Here is a 21142-nt window from a genome sequence, read left to right as displayed (position 1 = left end):
CGCGATCACGCGTCGCGTGTGAGAAAGAAGAAAAAAAACGCAAAGAGCGCACAGCTGTGGCATTCCTTGGCAGGAAGAAAACTCGACGCTCTTTGATACGGCTCATCCAAAACCGACGCCGAGCGGTTTTTCGCTCAAGCCAGGGCACTCGCCAAGTCGCTGGGCGCACAAGGCCGCGGGGAGACTGCACAAGGCAGCCAGGCACCTACTGTCAGCGTCCAGCCTGACCTTGGTTGGAGACAGAGGGGCTTCCAGGGCTCTGAACGACCCGAGAGGTAAGCCTTACGGAGACGAGTTGCTGATCTTACGACTGCTCTAGTTATATGCACTAGCGCGAGTCGTAGCCGCGTATGGTAACCGCCTTGGAGCGAGACAGCACGCAGAAGTAATCCCTCCGAGCGAGAGAGATTCATGCAGCCGCATTACTGCTCTGCAGGCGAACCTCGAAGCCTTCGCCGTACTGTTGCCACCAACATCAGCACGAGCTGTAGCCACGACCAGAGGCGAGGACGGCGTCCTCACGCTATTGCGAGGGTGCCATTGCTGCTAGGAGGCTGCAATGCCTGGCCCCGCCAAGAGCGACCCATCGGCCGAACATCCCCGAGCATCGGCCGATGAACGGACCCAACCTGCAGGTTTCGATTTTTTCGAAAAGCACGCACTATGTGCTGGCATGTTCTACGACAGGTTTTAGTGCGAAAGCACCACTCCATACGTAGCAACCCTGAGCAAGAATCTTGTCATCTTCTCTTGTCTTGTGCTCCGAACTAAATCGAGCTTACTCGGGTAAACCCGGGTAAGTTCGGAGCAGCGTCGCGTAAGCTGCAGGCAATGGGAGGAACCTCGGGTAAGTTCGGAGGAGCGTCGCGCCAGCTGTATGGGAGAAGGCTATCGCGCCACCTAGGTCACGTGACCTTGTGGCACCATCATCACAACCTGCTGTGGCAGGTGGTAGTTAAATTAGTCATTGGTGTCGAGAGGTTGCTCGGGAAGAGCAGCATGGGTCGCGCAATCCCTACCGGTGGCTGTGACAGAAACAGCCACCTGCCTGTGCAGTGGCGCATCGCTTAACCGCTGCGCCACTGCACTGGTAGTGGCGATCTATGAATTGTGAGTACAGAATGACCAGTTCTGCATATATGGGCATTAAACCACTAAAGCTGTCGCGTCATACCCTTAAAGCGGGGCTTAAATCTCTCATCCACTTGAAGAATGAACTGCTTTGGCACGTCTACTAGGTTTAACCACGTTAAATTCTCACCAATTTTTCTGCCTACGCGAAGCAAATGGTTGTGTGAACTTTCTGCACCCGTAAGCAGCAGCCCTGAGAACTGTTTTGACTGTTGTAACGTTTCTATAGTGTACAAGATAGATAGTTCTATAATAACACTCCTCTTCGAACCTCCTAGACAACTAGGATCACAACGAAGCCGCTTATTCGTGCCGTATTATAAGGATATACATTAGAATGTTCACATCTTATGTAGCATTGAGTTAGAGAAATCGGTTCATTTCGCCTGCTTTTCAGTGCGATGCGCCCTCGCATCAAAATGCATATCGAAGGAAAGCAACGGCATACCACTTTTTTGTGAATTCCCCGTCTTTAAGCAAGAACATAATGGAAATCATTCCGTCTGACGAATAAAGTACAGTTGCTGAAATCGGCATCGCAGTGCGAGGTCTAGCAGACATTTTGAAGTTTGATAGGTGTTTAGCAAGCAGTGTTTCTGTTGTGCGTGCCAACAAATTTTTTAAACCTCACTACAAAGCTACTTAATATGTCTAGATACAACGGCTAAAGTAAACTGCCTCATCATGCCGCATTTTCTCATCTCCAATCTCGCGTTTTATCGTATCCGCACCCGGAATTTTTTCTTGTGGACATGGATTTAGGCAAGTACAGTCGCGAGCAAAAAATATTAGCACAGATAATTGGTGATCAGAATTCATATATCTCACCATGCGGCGCTGCGGTACGCAGACCTGCCTAACAGGCCGTTTCCATGTTTGCAGCGTAGAGGGGGGGGGCATGAATTAAGCTCTATCCAGCGTGCACCGCCCGAGCGTTGAAGTGCCGACCCTACGTGACTGTGCTTGCGGCATTTGTTTTAGCTCGGTTATCATGAGCAAAGATGGCCTCTTTTTGTTACTGTTTTTTTTATGTCCGCGATGGTTTGTCAAAAGGAACTCGCGGTAACAATAGATGATAGCGCTGCTTTTAGCCAGTAATTTTGCTGGTCCGTGACAGTCCGCTGAACCCCCCTAATACTGTAGAATGGGAACGGCCCGGCAATCTCGTTATCAGCCTCTTCGCCATCCGCAGCGTCACGCGTTTTCATTCAGGCGCTCTGGTGTTCCGTCATGTGTGCTAATCTTTTTTACCCGCGACTGTACATTGTCTACGGTTCCACGAATATTTGTTAATAAACTTCCACAGACCTCCTTCATGCGCGAATTAGAACCCAGTGTGTGTGTGTGTGTGTGTGTGTGTGTGTGTGTGTGTGTGTGTGTGTGTGTGTGTGTGTGTGTGTGTGTGTGTGTGTGTGTGTGTGTGTGTGTGTGTGTGTGTGTGTGTGGTTTGGTTTATGGGGTTTAACGTCCCAAAGCGACTAAGGCTATGAGAGACGCCGTAGTGGAGGGCTCCGGAAATTTCGACCACCTGGGGTTCTTTAACGTGCACTGACATCGCACAGTACACGGGCCTCGAATTTCTCCTCCAAAGAAATTCAACCGCCGCGGCCGGGATCGAACCCGCGTCTTTCGGGACAGCAGCCGAGCACCATAGCCACTGAGCCACCGCGGCGGCTGTGTGTGTGTGTGTGTGTGTGTGTGTGTGTGTGTGTGTGTGTGTGTGTGTGTGTGTGTGTGTGTGTGTGTGTGTGTGTGTGTGTGTGTGTGTGTGTGTGTGTGTGTGTGTGTGTGTGTGTGCGTGTGTGTGTGTGTGTGTGCGCGCGCGTGTGTGTGTGCGTGTGTGCGTGCGCGCGTGTGTGCGCGCGCGTGTGTGTGTGTGGGGGGGGGGGATTTTCAAATGGTTCAAAAATGTAAAACTGGGAATTTTGCAAGAATAGAGCTGCGGATGGCACAGGGCAGGGCTGATTGACAGTTATTTCCAGACGCCTTTGTCCTGCAGCTGTCATCTAGCTGCTGATGATTGCGGTGAGAGAAAATTATACAAAAAGTCTGCAGCCGTAGATTATATACAGAGAGCCATTACAACGGTCCCGCACAACCGGTGCAGACACTCCAGCAAAGAGCTATCAGCCGCAGCCCTTTCTCTTCTCCACAGGGAACGCTGTGCCCGGCCACCAGCCGCAGCTCCATGGCGTCCGCCTGCCATCCGATCAGCTGCAGCAGCCGCCGCACCATGGTGCCCAGCAAGACTTCGATCAGCTTCAGCAGCCCTCCCACCACGGTGCCCGAAGAGCGCCCGAGCAGCATGCTGCCCGGGGAGAATCAGACAAGATTCAGCATTCCTCCCGCCACGGTTCCCGAAGAGTGTCTGAGCAACATGGCGGCCGGAGAGATTCAAATCAGCTTCAACAGCACTCCCACCACGGTGGCCGAAGAGTTCCTGAGCGACATGGTGTCCGGCGAGAATCCGATCAGCTTCAGCAGCCCTCCCAACACGGTGGCCGAGGAGTGCCTGAGCAGCCGTCCTACCATGGTGAACTCCATGTGTCCGAAGATCCCCAGCGGTCCTTACACCACGGTGTCCGGCGAGTGTCCAGCGAGGCTTCTCAGCACCAGCCCCAACGCTCCCGCTCCTTGCCGACCACACTAGATTCTTCAGCTCGTTCCGGAGTCGTAAACGACTCGCACGTGCGCCGGAGCAGCGTGGCCGCTTTCACGCCAGCCGCCCTAGAGGCTGCGCGTAGGGCTTCGCACTTGCACTCATCCGCTATGGAGCCTGAACGTCGCATACCGGTAGCGCCCGCGGTAGCCGCCGCAGCTATGGCCGTCCAGACACCGATGTCCAGACGTCGGTTATCGGAGCACAGTACCATGGTATGCTCGCAAGTTCTGTGTCGGCGATAGTGCCATGTAGCCGCGTAAATATGCATGCGTGTTGTGTTGTGTTGGGTTTATTGGCGCATAAGCAGCTAAGGCTATCATGCGCCAAGAACAAGGTATGAAAAAAATATGTTTGAGCAGAGTTTGAAAACAAAGTGGATAAAAACGGTGGTGTAAAGGGCCTAAAAGTTATTTTTGCAAACTAGCTGAAGAAAGACAAGAATTTTAAAAAATGTCTGATAGCAGAAACTTTTGAAGGTTGGGTTACCTCCGCAGACATCCTTGGCTCGGCAAGGATTTCGAGGCTCCCAACAGCTCAGATAAAGACCTCAGCCTCCTTCTCGTGATTGAGAAAGTGGCTGAGGTGTATGATTGTATGTAGCGAAGCACAGGGTGAGTAGATTAGAGTTGATGAAGAATACTGGCTTCCCTTAAAAAGCTAAAAACACACGGTATACTGACAAGTGCATCTTTGCCTAAAATCAATGCTGGATGAAAAGGAATGTGTTCTTTGTAAAAGGTAGTAAAATGTTTTTTTCTTAGTGATTCAAGTTCTGTACATGAGAATAATATGTGGTTTACTGTTAGTTCATCTCCGCACTTTTCACAAACAGGTTTGTCTTCTTTTGTAAGTAGGAAGTTGTGTGTGAGATGTGTGTGTCCAATACGGAGGCGGCATAAAATAACTTCGATGAAACGTTCTTGGTGGGAGCATGACTTCCATTCTTCTATAAATGGTTTTACTAAGTGGAGCTTATTATTACCTTCAATATTCCATTCAGACTGCCATTTATCTCTGAGCTTAAACTGTACTAACTTCATGCCATCTTTGTAGGGAATGTTAACTTTCTTTATTTCTTTGTTGCGAGCTTTTCCAGCACATTCATCTGCTTTCTCATTGCCAGCGATTCCAATGTGGCTGGGAACCCAGCAAAATTTTATGTCTTGTCCCTGTATTGTGGCGCTGGTTATGTTATGTATGATATCCCCGATTAGTGGCATCACTGCATTGTTATGGTGAAGTGAGGTTAGTATGCTCAGAGAATCAGTGTAAATGATACTGTTCTGAATGTTCTCATTCATTATTTTTTCTACAGCCAGTAAGACTGCGTAACACTCGGCGGTGAAAATGGATGCACACTCAGGTAGCCGTACTATTTTTTCCCAAGAATTCTGAACTACAGCACTTCCCACGTAGTGCGCCGATTTTGATCCATCGGTATAAAATGCTTCGTATTCTCTGTATTTTTCCTTGAGTGCTAAATATTCTTGTAATATCTGTTCATGTGGTGTATGTTTTTTCCGAAATTGTGTTAATGTGAAGTCGCACACAGATGGTAGGCAGTACCAAGGCGGGAGTGGATCAGGTTTTCGGGCAGTATTAGGTAATATGTTCATTATGTCTAGTTCTTGGCATTTCTCTTCAAAGCGGAGAAGAAGTGGTCTGATTGCTAGAGGTTTGTTGGTAAATATTATTCGAGATGGACACTTTGTAACGAGTGGGTAACAGATGTGTTTAGGCTGAGAACGGATCTTTAAAATGTATGAGCATGTGAGCATTGTTCGTCTGTCTGCAAGTGGTGGTTCATTGGTTTCTACGTAAAGGCTTTTTATGGGTGATGTCCTGTAAGCACCAGTTGAAAGACGCAAACCCATATTGTGCACAGGGTCCAGTCGCTTCAAGTACGACGGCCTTGCTGATCCATACACTATGCAGCCATAATCTAAAACGGAACGTACTACAGAGCGATAAATCTGTAGAAGGCATACCCGATCAGAACCCCAGTGTTTGCGTGAAAGGACTTTAAGTATGTTCAGTGATAGCGACGCTTTCTTCTTTAGTACGTTTATGTGAGGCAGGAAAGTAAGCTTTTTATCGAAGGTGATGCCTAGAAATTTGTGTTCCTTTTTTAAAGGCAGTGTGGTTTGGTTTAGGTGTAATGTGGGATCTGTGTGCAAGCCTCGTTTGAGTGAAAAAAGTAAGGCTACTGTTTTCTGTGGTGAGAACTGGAAACCATTCTTGTCTGCCCATGTTGCCAGTTTGTTGATTGTAAGTTGTACTTGTCTTTCACATGTAGATATATTGGAAGATGTGCACGCTATCTGAAGATCGTCGACATAGACTGAATATGTTATGGACCTTGGTATAATTTTGTTAAGAGAATTCATTTTTACAATAAAAAGAGTTGTGCTTAAAATACACCCTTGAGGCACTCCGTTTTCCTGAACAAAATCCCTTGAAAGGGTTGAGCCTAGACGAACATTAAATGAACGGTTAGTCAAAAAGTCTTTAATTGAGTTCAGTATTCTGCCACGGATGCCAAGCTCAGCTAAGTCCTGGAGGATCCCGAACCTCCAGGTAGTATCATATGCTTTTTCTAAATCAAAAAAGACGCTAAGACAGTGTTGCTTGTGTATAAAAGCTTCTCTGACAGTATTTTCAAGGCGGACTAGGTGGTCTGTAGTGCAGCATCCTTTTTTAAATCCACACTGATGGATATCAAGAAGTTCAGCAGATTGAAGAACAAAGGTTAGTCTTATATTTAGGACACTCTCGAAGGATTTGGCAAGGCAACTAGTCAGGGCTATGGGTCTATAACTGTTAGGAGAAGTTGGGGGTTTACTAGGCTTAAGAAGCGGTACAATAATAGCTTTCTTCCAGGCTTCCGGTATTTTCCCAGACATGAATATTGTGTTAAAGAATCTTAAAAGTGCGTCCACGGCTGGCTCGGAAAGATGCGCAAGCATTTCATAGTGTATTTCGTCGGGTCCTGGAGCAGTTTTTTTGCCGGCAGATAGTACTTTATTGATTTCTTGGAGGGTAATTAGACAATTGTATTTTTCATTTGTGCCTCCACTTGTTGGGAGCCTCTGTTTTTCAGCTGTGTTTTTGTATTTTAAAAAAGACTGTGTATAGTGAGATGAACTTGAAACTGCAGCGAAATGTTCCCCTAGTATGTCTGCCTGTTCTTCTATGCTTGTTTGTGTGCCGGGTGTTGTTAAAAAAGGAATTGTGAAGGGTGAAAAGTTTCCATTTAATTTGCGAACCTGCTCCCACATTTTTTTAGATGTCATCTGACTGTTAATGGATGAAACATAACTCTGCCATGATGCTTTCTCGGCACCCCGACGGACGTACCGAGCTTTGGCTCTTGCCTTCTTAAAATTAACGAGATTTTCATGTGTAGGATACCGGCGAAATTTACCCCAAGCTCTGTTTTGTAGTTTTTTTGCATCCCTGCACTCTTTTGTCCACCATATTTTATGTTTTCGTTGCACCACTCCTGACGATTGTGGAATAGCTGTGAGTGCGGCAGTTATGATACAATTAGTGAACCTTTCATTTATCTGGTCGATGGAGAGATTATCTAAAAGTATATTTTCTAAATTTGCCTTTGCTCTAAAAAGTGACCAGTCGGCGAGGTGAAGCTTCCAGCGCCGTGGCCTTGTCGGGATTATTTCCGGTGGGGATGTTAAAGTGATTAGTATAGGGAGGTGGTCACTGCCATATGGGTTGTCAATGACATCCCATTTAAAATCATTAAAAACAGAAGGTGAGCTAAAAGACAAATCTAAAAAGGTTATTTTCCCCGAGGCAGGGGAGCAGTAGGTGGCTTTTCCTGTATTTAAAAGACATACATTGTTTGTGAGGATAAAATCTTCGATTATTTGACCCCTAGAGTCACAGTGCTCGCTTCCCCAAAAAGGGGAGTGAGCGTTAAAGTCCCCAACTACTAGATATGGTTCTGGAAGTTCATTGATAAGTTCTTGTAAATCGTGGAGTGTTAATGTAGAATGTGGAGGAATATATACAGAACAGAGAGAAATTGTTTTATGGCTGACGACACTGACCGCAACAGCTTCAAGCTTCGTTTTGAGTGCGATTTCTCGAGCAGGGACGCCGCTTTGCACGACAATCGCGACGCCTCCAGAGAGTCTATTTGCCTGTTCACGATCTCGTCTAAAAGTTTTATAATGCTTCAGGATGTTCATATGTTGTGGACCTAGATTGGTTTCCTGGAGACATAAGGCTACGGGTGACATTGACCCTAAAATGTTTTTTATGTCATCGTAATTTCTCAATATTCCTCTACAGTTCCACTGAACTAGAAAAGCTATATTTATGTTTTGGGGTAGGAGCAACGAGAGGTTTACTTATGTTCTGGGGCCGTTATGGTAGCCCTGCCTTTTTTTCGCTCAAGAGAGCTGTTCCGCCGCTGTAGAGCAGGCGGGCTGGGAGTTTGGTCCATCACCTCGGAAGAGGTGCTGGACGACCGCGAAGAAGCCGCGGGTGTGTGGGTGTCAGGCCTCCCCCGACGGGGGGAAGTCCTGCGGGATGCTGACTTGTGGGCCGGCACTCCCTGGCTTGTAGTTGGCAGAGCAGCTTTCGCTGTCTCTGCCTGGGGCGTGGATGGCACTGCCACAGGCGCGGTGGAAGTGGCCGCGGCAGGTGCCGGAGCGCTGTGTGGTGCTACGCCCCCGCGCACCACATCAGCGAAGTTAGGTTTCGCTGTGAAGGAGAATGTGTTGGTAAGCGCAAAACGCCTCCTCGCTTCTTTGAATGAAATGTTTTCTTTGGTCTTAATGGTGATGATTTCTTTTTCCTTTTTCCAGGACGGACACGCCCTGGAGTATGCAGCGTGATCTCCTTCACAATTCGCGCAGCGTAGGGCTGCGTCGCATTCCTCAGAAGGGTGGTCCTTCGAAGCGCATTTCGCGCAGGTTTTGCGGCCGCGGCAGCTCTGCGAGCCATGGCCAAACTTCTGACAGTTAAAACAGCGGCGGGGATTGGGTATGTAGTGTCTGACGGTGATTTTCAGGTATCCAACATCGATTGTTTCGGGCAAACTGCTGGTGTTAAACGTGAGGACCATGTGTTTGGTGTCTATTTCTTTGTTGTCTTTGCGGATTTTGATTCTGTGCACGTCAATTACATTTTGATCAGAAAGTCCTTCAAGCATTTCGGTTTCTGTTAGGTGGATGAAGTCAGCCTCTGAGATAACGCCTTTAACTGTGTTAAGAGATCGGTGGGGAGTCACGGAGACAGAGATGTCCCCTATGGAAGCAATGTTTGAGAGTTTCGAGCATTGGATGCTCTCACGGAGTTCGAGGAGTAGGTCGCCGCTGGACATTTTGGATACCTTGTAGCCAGGCCCTAAGGTATCTGTTAAGCATTTAGTGACAAGAAATGGAGATATAATTCGTGCTTGTTTTTCTTCACAGTTGCTGTGTATTACGTGATACTTTGTGAAAGTTGGTTTCTTTTTCATGAAAAAGTCTGATGCTTCGGTCCGCCCTCTCTTGAGAGAGCGATCAAGTTTTGAAAGGGGGGGAGCCATAAAAAAATGTAGTTTTTCGGTCATGGTGCCAGCCACCCACCATGGAGTCCAACAAGGGGACGCGACAGGAACTTGAAAGAAAGTCCTGCCCACGCCAGCTGTACACCTTAACTATAACCTAATATGACTCAACACAGGGTAGTTGGTCACACACGGTTAACCCTCGCCGCCAGGAAAAAGAGGAAAAAACCAAGAAGGGAGGAGGATACAGGAGAGTTGTAAGAAAGGAGATAGGAAAGTGAAAGATGGAGAGGAGAACAGGAAAAGGCGACTGCCGATTTCCCCCGGTCGGGTCAGGCCGGAGGTGCCGTCTACAGGAAGCTGGGGCCAAAGTGGTGTGTTGCCTCCGCCGAGGGGCCTTAAGGGTCCAAACGCTCGGCATCGGCTCAACCACCAGGATCCCCTTTTCCCCGGACACGGCGATGCCACGCACGGCTAAGCGCGGATGCTCGGGTCCGTGGTGACGCATTGTTCACCATCATCCCCCTGCGGGGATGTCCCTGCGGATGCTCGGGTTAACCCCGTGGTGTCGCCACTCACCAACGTCTGCATGCTGCAGACGCCTCCTAAATATGCATGCTGCGTTGCAGGTTACACGTTACAAGTTACAAAAAATGCCAAAGCACAAACATGGTCTAGAGGACACGCTGAGGTCAGCTAGGTTGGCGTGTTTTGCAGCAAGCTGCTTGAATAGATACACAGGGTGCACGCGCCAGGTTTCCAGGTCATAAGGCCCGCTTTTTAATAGTATATTCCGGCATTTAAGACTGCTATGAAGCTATAGAAGTTTTCAGCGATGAAAATTTATACTTCTTCTATCCCCTGTTGTGATTTTTAAGGTTCGGGAAGGTTGTAAATGTCCCCTTTGCAAGACTCAAAAGCACACTGTGTCTTGGGGACTTTTTGACACAGCTCCGCATCACGCGCTCGGACAGACAGCCCAAGTTGTTGCCCTTGTGTTCTAGAGGCCAGATTCACAAAGGTAATTTTACTTGTAATGCTGCTCCTCTACTGAATAGTGTACCTGAGCTGGCCAATCATGACAGACGGTGCAAGAGTTTTAGGATGTACATTAGTTGTAGCAAAGCCGACGGACAGTCAGGAACTACCATTACGTGACAAACTTTTTGAATTTCGACAAGGTTTGTTCCCATGCGAAAAACGCGTCCGTCGTAATGAGGTGGTTGCTCAGGTCCAAGTAGAAGCGTATGTGCGTCCGATAATTCCGCAAACAGGCACTGTGGAGCCTACGCCGCCGTAATCATCCTTAACTCCTTCTTGTCGTGAACTATTGCGATATATTGTTTGGAGCTGATCACAAAATGATTGAGTGTCTGCGTGCAGTGTCCACTTTGCCCTTGGAAGATAATCGCCATCAAGGCGACCAATCTCAGAAACGAGGAGTCTTCTCATTGAGTCTCAAAGAATTGTTAGCTACATATTTTTCTTCGGGTCAGGTCGACGGCATCGCGAGTCGAAATACCGGTGTCGCCATCACCGGCCAATTTAGCAAGTAAAATGCGTGCGTCAACACCAATTTTTGTGCGCGGATCCGAGACGCTACGCTGCATTATTACACCGCGACTCACTTCAAAACGGTGACAACCTGCCCTTTTCGGTAAGGACGTCACTAGTTTGAATCGACTGGCGGGAACATTTTACATCCAACTTTTTCGCCAATAAATGACGGTTGATGCAGGAGAAAGGTCAACATGCCGGAAAGAGGCCGAGAATCAATTTTTACTGCTCCGCGGCGGTTGAATTTCGATGGAGGCGGAATTCTAGAGGCCCGTGTAATGTGCGATGTCAGTGCACGTTAAAGAACCTCAGGTGGTCGAAATTTCCGGAGCCCTTCACTACGGCGTTCCTCATAGCCTGTGTCGCTTTGGGACGTTGAACCCTAATATAAACCAAACCAATTTTTACTGCGAACAAAAACTGGACGGAGCTGTCTTCAGTGCCCCCTTAATCAACGTGCATTATATTCCTCGTTCCAACTTGCTGCAGGTTTTGTAAGGCTTCGACTGATTGAACCAGACTTCAGAAGTGATTTTGCTGCGAAACACAAGTGCACTTCACTTTCAGCAGTTTAGCGCATATTCGTGCAAGCGAAAACAATTGTCCACAGAGCCGAGATAAATGTGCCTTCCCGAAGCATATCTGCGGTTCCCGTTGACAGTATACGTCGGGAATCACCGCTTACGTGCCATGCTCTTTCTCAGCCGCAGCACCCGCTGGTTCCCCTGTGCAACTTCCTGGCGTCCGCGATGTGCGTGACGGCGGTGGTGGCCGTGCTCTTCTGGATTCTGGTCGCCTACCTGGACCGGCACAATAAGCACCCGACGGCTGCGTGCACGAGCCACGCGTGCCGCGAGTACGCACAGCACCTGCTCGCCTCGCTCAACCGCTCGGTGGACCCGTGCCACAGCTTCACGCACTTCGTGTGCGACGGCTGGCGGAAGCGGCACATGTTCGGCGTCCACGAGAAGACGTTCAGCGCTGCCACCGAGCGAATAACGCGCATCGTGCACACCATCGACGTGCCCCGCTCGGGGCAGGATGTGCTCCAGAGGGCAGCCATGTTGTTCAGGTGGGTGGAGAAAAAAAAATGACGGAAGATTTAACGTGGTTAGGCCAAATGCAAGTCAGGTGCGCTAGCACTTCGGTTTTCACTTCGGTTTCGGTTCGGGACTCGGTTTTCAAGGTCAGGCTTCAGATAAAGATCGGTGAAATCGTATACTTAGGCTCCGCCTTGAGGTTATGGTGCGATAGCGTGAATGGGTTAATGCCCACATATGCGGAACTGAAATGGAAAATTGGTTTTGAGGAAAGGAAATGACTCAGCAACTCTCTCATGACATTTTTGGACAGCCGAACCGTGCCGTGAGGGAAGGGATAAAAGAGGGAGTGAGAGAAGAAAGCAAGAAAGAGATGCCGTAGTGGAGGGCTCCCATGCGGAATTGGTCATTCATGGCCTCGGGCGGGTCCAAACCGCAACTAGCAGATTTCTTTAAATATATAATACGGATCAATTCATGTTGTTAGCAGACTATTATTCCCACCTTTGAAACAGGTGGCAGCTTTCCAAAGCTATGAAGTTTTCGAAATGTCACTATCAAAAAGGGAGAGGTGGGAAATTTCGCTGATATTTTGCTTCACGCACAGAAAGGTAACCCCTGAGGTTTTAACCAAGTTAGAAGCAGTGAGAAGAAATATGCAGCACAGTCTTTACATGCATGAGCCTTGGACTCCCAATGCTCAAAACAATCGCACGAGGGCTCGTTGCTACGAAACTATCCACTGATCCTTTCAGCACCCCAAAGACCAATGCCGCGTTCTTAAACGTTTTCGCGCCAATTTTTCATACACGGACAGACGCGAAGGCACTTGTTGTATGTCAAATTTTCTTGCAGATAAATCCTTACGTGAACGCAGCTTCGATGGTTCCCAGGCGACCACAGGAATATGTGATGGACTATGTCATAGACCTTGAGGAAATTCCGCTGTGACCACCGTGCCAAGTGTTACTGCTACTCCTCTCCCCTCCGCGAAATTGAACACCGAACAGAAGTGTTCCCCGGAGTTTCTTCAGAACTACCACCATTAGCGCCAGCACTGACTGTTGATATTAGTAAATAAACGTATATGACAAACGATGCACGACTCTAGTTTTAATTCGCAGCATATCAAAGCAATACCCGGGTAAATTGGCTCCTGCATAAACTGCAGCAGCTGGCCTGTGAATTGCTCTAAGAAACAACTTGGAAACTCTGAGATTAAATACGCTTTAGCGACGTATACGCGTTAAAACATTGAGTAAAAGATAAGTCAGCATGTACAGAACTCCGTGACATATCACAGTGACGAGCATCGCATCGCACTGATCACATGAGAATCCATAGAGTGACATCATTAACAGAACGTGCAGTAATTACTCAAACATAGCGCCCACTTTGTCAGTTATTTTTCTTGCGCCATATCAGACATCTCTCATCTATTAGGCACAAGGCTGCTTCATACGCTAAAGCACACTATGCTGTCTCTGGCAAGTCGCTAACGTGTTGTAAATGGTACGACATAAAACCCATTTACTTATCCCAAAAAAATTAACCGCCGCGGTGTCTTAGTGCTAACGACGTTCGACTGCTGAGCCCAAAGTCGTGGAATCGAATCCTGACCCCGGCGCCGCATTTATATAGAAGCGAAATGAAAATACACTCGAGTGCTGTGCGTTGTAGTGCACGTCAAAAAACCCCGGTTGGTCGAAATTGATCCGAAGCCCTGAATCACGGCGTCTAAACCATGTGCGGCTCTGGGACGTGAAACCATACACAACGTAACTTCTCCCTAAATTCGAAATTTTTTTGACCACGCTTGAGACCTTTCCAAGCCGACCTTGTGCCGAAACCTGCGTCAGTACTGGACTCTTTTATGTGCACGTCTGGACAGACAAGGGACCCGTCTTCTTTGTTCTAGCATTTAAAATAGGAATTCAATAAATCGATTTTCGAGGAAATGAAATGAGGAAACTGCCTCACTTCTCAGCGGCCACCTGAAGCGCGCCGTGGGGAAGAGGATGGTAGGAGTGAAAGAAGAGAGGTGCCGTGGTAGAAATAGAGAAATTAGGGATCTTTAACATGCACGGACATCGCACAGCGCATGGGCGCCTCGGCTAAAATACGCGTACACAACGCAGGACATGCACTGCCTTGCTGAGGAGTCGGACAGGCGAGTTCGCCGGGGTAAAGGCCGCGCTACGCGAGGCCGGAGTGATGTGGCCCCACCGCCCCAGTGCGACCGAGCGACGGGACCTGGTGCGCATGATGCTCCACTGCGACTACGCCCTGGGTTGGAGCGCTGTGTTCCGCGTCGACCACGAGCAGCAAGACAACGAGACCAAGGCGTACGTGCTCACCGACTCGGCCTTCAACTTCGTCGTGCGCAAGCACCACGAGAGGGGATCGGAGCCGCGGCGCCTCCACTACTTCACCGTGCTTCGGGACTCGTTTCGGGACACGGACGAAAGCGGAGTGGCGGGAGACGCCAACTTGGTCACCTTCGAGGTACACCGCGTGAAAAAAAAAAAAAAAAACATGGACGATTAATGCGATTCATGCAGCAAAGTATGCCTTAACATTATGTACCCCTCGGACGGAGGAGCCACTGCCGCTGAAGGGTTCAGACCATGCAAGCAGATGGAGCCATCCAGTCCATCAATCACTGGCTGGCATGCCGTATTCCGCTCTGCTCTCCCTATTCATACGCTGATTGGCGACGTCGGTGTCACTCTCGCCACACGTCACCTCCCACCCTCTTTTTTTCTACTTTTCCTTGTGCTCCTCTTCTAGGAAAGTGGAGAGGACATTTTCCTCTCTCCACTTCGCCTCCTGTCCACTGATGCCGACGCCGGAAACTTTTTGCGATAAAGGGTGGTCTAAGGCTAACGCAATAATGAAACATAAGAGCCGGAGCCTGCTAGGGTTTTCTGAAGAGGATAGGCACCACGACCTATTATAGCTTTTCGACAGCCTTTTTTTATGCCACAAGGAAGTCTCCGAATTAAAAAGTAAACATACGGAAGAAGATTCTCGTGAAAGGAGGGGTGAAGGCGTGAGTCAGGTGCTCACGGAGTGTTTTACTACGACATACAACACCAAACGCGACGCCCTTTGCCCCGGAGAAAGTCCCTCGTACAAATATAGCTACAAAAATGTGACTACGGAAGTATACCATAGAGTGTCCCCATTAAGATGCAGCGCGCACACACAGGAATCGTCGTTTGGCGAGGCGACCGCAGCCATATTCTTTGGGACAGCTTCAAGGCTCGAGGCATGTCTGAATGCCCCCTGCAATGCGTCGTTGCAGTACCGTGCAACTGTGGGCTCTGATCGCGCAGGACACGCTGGTGCTGGAGAGCAAGATGCTCGAACCGCTACTGGCCGAATTGCACACGACGGCGCCCCGGCTTTCCACAGTGCCAGCAGAGGTGGTGTACAACGCTGCGGCCAATCTGTCCATGCGCCGCTGGAGGGATGCGCTCGAGAACGAGGGCGTCAAGGTGCAGCAGCGTCTTAGCTTCCACGCGTGGCACCTGCCGTTCTTCGCCACTTTCATCGGCCTGTGGGCGCTCCACGGCGAGCAGGAAATGTACGCCTACGTGTCTTGGTGCACGGTTCAGGTAAGCGGCCAGCGTGATGTGCGACGCGATTATGTCTCCTGGTCGCAGCAGTGACGGAAGGACCTTTTGTTATTGGACTGACCTTTCGGTTTACAAATGCATGAGAGGCAAGCTTCACTCATCCTAACTTGTTTACGCACCTGCGCCTCTTAATGAGGTTAATGTATTCGGCATGTGAATTAATGTTGAAGGACGAACCGGTGATCTATAGGCGAAGCTAACTACAACTGTCACAGCCAGCTTGCTACTGAGTCGTCCTGCCTGAATGCACGCTGTTAGCTGCATATCCCCGGGAAATTCAGCCAGCAGCGAGGTCCGATGGAATGCCCGCTATTTTTCTGTGCTTCCAGTTAAATGCACAGAAGTATATCCGACGGATATCATCAGTAAGAAAGCATGAGGCTGGAAAGAAGAAAACGAAGCTGCAACGCTCGACTGTTGGTAGTGCGCGTTCGTCTAGAAAAATGTTCGCCTATCGTTTATTCCACCAGTCGCCTTCCAGCTAGGGATTTGTAGTGTCGCGTTAGTACGCAACAAGGAAGTGAAGTATAACTAATCGCATTTACCACCGTAATATACATGGCCAGTCTAACGCAGTTATTTTTTCTCTGTGTCCATTTCATTCTTATCAACGGGCCGAGTGGGCTGAGTGGGGTCAGCGACGGTGGCTGAACGTTTTTCACTGGCGAAAGGCGGAAATAAACAGTACTGGGCGGAATTTGATATGCGGGAAGTGCGGGATTCGATCTCCAATGGTGCCATAGTACCCAATGGCTTCTCTAGGTATTTAACCCCACCTTGTGGAGTCAAAAACACCTATGTGTCATGGCTCTCTCTGGCCAAAGATGCCCTTCAGGCATTAAAATTAACCATCGCTATCAACAACAACCAAGTGGAATTGTGTGATTCTAAAGTCTCTTTGCCTAGGCATCAGCTTTTCGAATTCCTGATGCTGGGCACAAGGTTATCAGCGTCAGACTGCATGAACGAACTGGTAGGAAGCCGAACAATGTCGCACCTTTTAATGCTCACATTTCAAAGAACCCCAATTTAACTTTCTGCTAAAACTAACAAGACATGCAAGGTGTTCGACTGCGGCCGACTACAGGTCGGTTTCCCAATACGACGCATGTGCAGGTAGCAGCGCTGTTCGCGAACGCCGACCTGATTGAGAACTTCTACGGCCACAAGCAGCGGGCGACGATCTACCACAACGCTTTCTGCCTAAGCCGCGCCTACATCGGCGCTGGCAAGCCGCTGCTGACTAGCTATGCACACGAGGTGCTGCCCAAATCGACACGCTCCAGCGCCGAGTCCCTCACTCTAGCGGTGCGCGCTGCCTTCATGAGACGCCTGTCCACCTGGGCCGACTACAATGACACCGTCGGCGTGTTTCGGTGAGCATCACGCAGACAGTCCATTCGAACTCATGCACTTCGGCACAATAGTCTGAAGCGATATGAGGCTATCTGCCGAGTCAGGGAAGTCCTTTTCCTGGCAGCTGGCACTATTATCATTGGCATCCCTGTGAAGCTAACAATGTGATGTGGGGGAAATGAAAAGAGAGCTATAGTGAAATATTAGTGTGGAGCACTACTCCAGTACCAACCACGAGCAAGGCTATTTATTGCCTTGCCTTGCGCTCTTGTGCCAATGGGAGGAGGCCACGTGACCTTGAGATATTTCTCGGGATAGGCAACCTGGGTCGCAAAAAGCCCCACCGGCGGCAGCACCTGCCATCGCAGGGCAGCGGAGCAAAGCCTAACTGCGGCACCACTTCGCCAGGAATGATATGAGGACTCTAAGCGGTCCATGAATGCTAAGAAGACAATGACGAATTCTGCCTACGTGAGCATCAACACACTATCGCTGTCGCGTCATACTCCTAAGGGGAACTCAAGTGTCCCCTCCATGAAAACATATATGCTTTAGCACGTCTACTCGGTTTAACCAGAGAAAACAGACACTGCTTCATGGAGCACATTTTGATCAGTAACACATGTATACCAGGAAAATGTTCATGATACTGTCACGAGGCAGGGAGCGCGTCAAAACAAGACGCACAAGAAAACCATTAATTCCCATGGGGAACAGAGCACGTGCCTAACCAGACACTTCGTTCGCGACGTCTCCTATCACACTATCCGTTACACGGCCTCTCGGTCGCAAAAACGCCGTCTCGGTGTAGATTAGGGCGTTTCAAGGCACGGCGAGTGGTAGCGCTTCATGCGCGAGGCGTGTACTATGCACATTGGGCTGGGCGGGAGGTGGTCTCTGGGAAGGTCAGAGTGATCTCGTATAGGTCCCCGCGGTGACCTGGCGCAGCGCACGGTACGGGTCAGCTTAATGGGAGATAACTTTTTTGGAGAGTATAAAGCGGTTAGATGGCGACAGAGGCAAAAACGAGAGATTCAAGGAAGAATGTGGCCCTGCGGTGGAGACGGTCATAGTTGTCCTGCTGTGAGGCCTGTGAGGCTATTGGGGTTGTAGAGAATATGGGAGAGCTATATCCCAGTCACGATGGTCTGATGAAACATACTGCGAGCATATCGGTGAGTGCCGTTGGGCTGCTCTATGAGACCTTTCGTGTAGAATACCGTCGACAGCTAACAAAAAAAGAAAGCAGTGGCCGTATCACGGCACCGAGCGGCATTATTAAGCGGATACTTGAATTTGTTTAAATCTGCTTACACTTAAAATTAAGCGGTTGCTGAAAACGGTGAAAAGCAACACGGCTGGACGAAAAACAATCTCAGGTCTTGTAGACCTCGCAGGTCACGATACACTGCATTAAAAAAAAATAGAAAAATTGTCGAGGCAAGGGACCATGAAAACCTATAGCTCTAAACGCTCTCCTCAATGGAGATTTTTTTTCGTGCTGCATTACATCATAACTTTATTTCCTTCTCTGGGTCTTTGCCCTAAAATTATGCGCGGGATTGTTAATCTTATGGCTTTCACAGGACATAGGTCTTGTGATGCTAAGTTCGAGTTGCTGTGATCTTTGGCCGCTCCCATATTAATGCTGTGGTTCACGTCCCCTCTCCTGCAGGCTGTGGGACTCAAACTGGATGGCTTTTAGCATCTTCGAGCCGAATCCCAAGACCAAGTTCGACGTCATCGTGGGCGAGATGGGCGACTCGTTCCTGCAGAACTGGCGCAACGCGTGGCTGTCGCGCACTGGCTTCCGCAACGTCGACATCAAGGTAGCCGTCACGGCCATCGAGGCCCTGGCCTTCAGCGCAGACGTCGAGTACCGCAAGGACTTTATCCTGCTGCCCTACGCCTTCTCTTTTCCGTACTACGACGCGGATGCCCTGGCGGCCATCAACTACGGGGGCTTTGGATCAAAGGTCTCTGGGTCCTTTAGCATATTTGACAGCAGCTTTTCCTCCCATTTTAGTGTGAACAGATTGCATGGAACTGCAGTGCAACTCCGATTATATCAGCTGAAGACGTTGGCAGGAATACAGAAGACAGACGCAAGGGTGACAACCAGTGAAAAAAAAACAAACAGTGGAACCAATTGGACATTCCAAATGGAACCAAGTGGACATTCCCATTGGTTCCAATTGGATTTCCCAATTGGAACCAATTGGTTCCAGTGGTGTTTTTGGACACCCGACCAATTGGACCCAACTGGACTAGCCAACTGGACCCATTAGGCCAGGCAGTTATTTCACCCAGAAAATATTCACAAAATATGTTATGTCCATTGAGAGAGGTAGCTAAATGTTTGTGAATAATATGCTCTAGAATCTTGGATAAATATTTCTACAACTGAACATATTATAATAAGCAAAAGGAAAACTCATTTATGAGGACTGCAGGGAGATGTCGTGCCTAGTGCCAATCAACATTGCTCTACGGAATTCAGATTAACACGTTTTTATGGAAATCAAAGTCAACAGGCACAAATACATCACACCCAAGCAACATTCAGGCACTAGTAGCATATATTAGCTCAATATGTACATCCAGAGAACATACTTCTGCTCCAACTTATATACTCCATTTGTGAGGCTCTCATGCTGGGGCCAGTGGCGCTTGCCCATTGAGCGCAGTTATTTAATTTAATTTCAGCTGCAGTGGTGGTGCAGATGATGAGTACAATTCAGTAGGTTAAGCTGCTGATAGCTCTTATTATAGAAACCATATTGGTTCTACTTTGTTTGTCAAAAATGCAAACATTCATTGGAAAAATTGGGTGCAGTTGGGCGGTCCAATTGGATGTAATGGGTAAGACCAATTGGGCCCACCAATTGGAAACCCAAATGGTCCAATTGGACCATGGTCCAATTGTAGTCTAAATGGACCATCCAATTGGAACACCATTCCAATTGGAACCAGTTGGAAGCTCAGCTAGTCCAATTGGAACCATTTGAAACCAGTTGGAAATCCAATTGGTTCCAATGGTTTTTTTTTACTGGGATCAGTCTTGTATATGGGGACTTTTTTTTAGTGCGCCGCGCAGGTGCACCGCTGATCCCATCGGAGTTAAGCAGCAGCAAGCTCATTTACAACGAGCACAGCGGAAGCCCGACCTTGAGCGTGGCATTTTAGTTCCTGCCTCTGAGTTGATGCATATATATGCATTTAAGGCGTAGGTGTCAGGATCTGTACTCCACAGGCGCATTTGAACCGATCTGAAACCTAACACCATCCTTCACATTCTGTTGCGCACAGCAAAACTGGGCAATGGCACAGCAATGAAATCTTTAGCCTTTGTTTTGTGCACTTGTCCAGCTTTGTCCAGAAGACTTGCCCACTTGTCCAGAAGACGATACTTATCTTTATAACGCACGTAATAGCCACATGCAATCTTGAAGGATGTCCGACTCACAGTTGAAACTGTTCGCTCCTTTGCGCCTAGGTGGCTCTGGCAGCGGGAGAGAGGTTCTACAGCTCGTACCTGAGTTCGGGCGCCAAAAGCGCTTCCTTCGACGAGTTCCGGTCGTGCCTAACGAACGATTCGTTGGGCGCCGATCGGGGCGACGAGGTCTCTTTCGTCGCTGAGGTCGCCTCGCTGGGCTCCCTGGTCGACGCGTACCGCAACACCAGCGACAACCGGCGCCTGGACGTCCTGGAGCGCCTGACGGGCGAGCAGCTCCTGTTCATCGCGAGCTGCTACACCAAGTGCACGGGCAGCTACTACCCCGTCAGCGAGTCGGTCTGCGACGCAGCACTGCGGCACGTGCCAGAATTCGCCCAAGCCTTCAACTGTGCACCGGGCACACCTATGAACCCGCTTCGCCAATGCAAGCTCTTCTGAGCGAAGCGTGACGAAGTGCTACGCATACGCAATGGCGGGCCTGCTGCTGTTCGCGGCCACATATCAGAGCTTGACTTCGCTAAAAAGTTCTTCTGTCAAATATGCGAAATTTCGCTGTTCAAACATCGAACCTTATTAGTGAGACACAGTGCGCAATATATTTTTGCTTGGACTGTGATGCATACAACATATGCATACGGCATTCAGAGACCTTGCATGTGAAATGTGGCACGTAATGACGTGCATATATTGTAGCAGGCTTCTTTCCAAAAAAGCGTGACATTTTTCCTTATTTGTGGTACACATATATGCTCCTCAATATTCAGCTTTCACAGTAGAGGT

The 21142-nt window shown here is 48.9% G+C and overlaps 1 protein-coding gene across 1 annotated transcript; it reads left to right on the top strand.

Annotated features, from left to right (window-relative positions):
* On the top strand, positions 1-21142 carry LOC149340290 (endothelin-converting enzyme 1-like). Its single transcript, XM_089550712.1, has 9 exons — positions 1-275; positions 437-635; positions 3287-4005; positions 11573-11940; positions 14047-14413; positions 15247-15528; positions 16666-16925; positions 18581-18881; positions 20402-21142. Exons 2-9 carry the CDS (start codon positions 560-562, stop codon positions 20798-20800), a joined length of 2772 nt encoding a protein of 923 aa, XP_089406838.1. The 5' UTR covers positions 1-275; positions 437-559; the 3' UTR covers positions 20801-21142.

This window comes from Amblyomma mixtum, chromosome 6, assembly GCF_055824585.1.
Source record: "Amblyomma mixtum isolate Tamu chromosome 6, ASM5582458v1, whole genome shotgun sequence".
Classification (NCBI taxonomy): Eukaryota; Metazoa; Arthropoda; class Arachnida; order Ixodida; family Ixodidae; genus Amblyomma; species Amblyomma mixtum.
Note: the sequence above shows the minus strand (reverse complement) of the source record. Positions and strands in the feature narration are given on the sequence as shown.

Coding starts and splice junctions, on each gene's coding strand:
- LOC149340290 (XM_089550712.1), top strand. CDS start 560: ATGCCTGGCCCCGCCAAGAGCGACCCATCGGCCGAACATCCCCGAGCA. Junction 11,941..14,046: donor AGGGCAGCCATGTTGTTCAG/GTGGGTGGAGAA, acceptor TACACAACGCAG/GACATGCACTGCCTTGCTGA. Junction 15,529..16,665: donor TGTCTTGGTGCACGGTTCAG/GTAAGCGGCCAG, acceptor ACGCATGTGCAG/GTAGCAGCGCTGTTCGCGAA.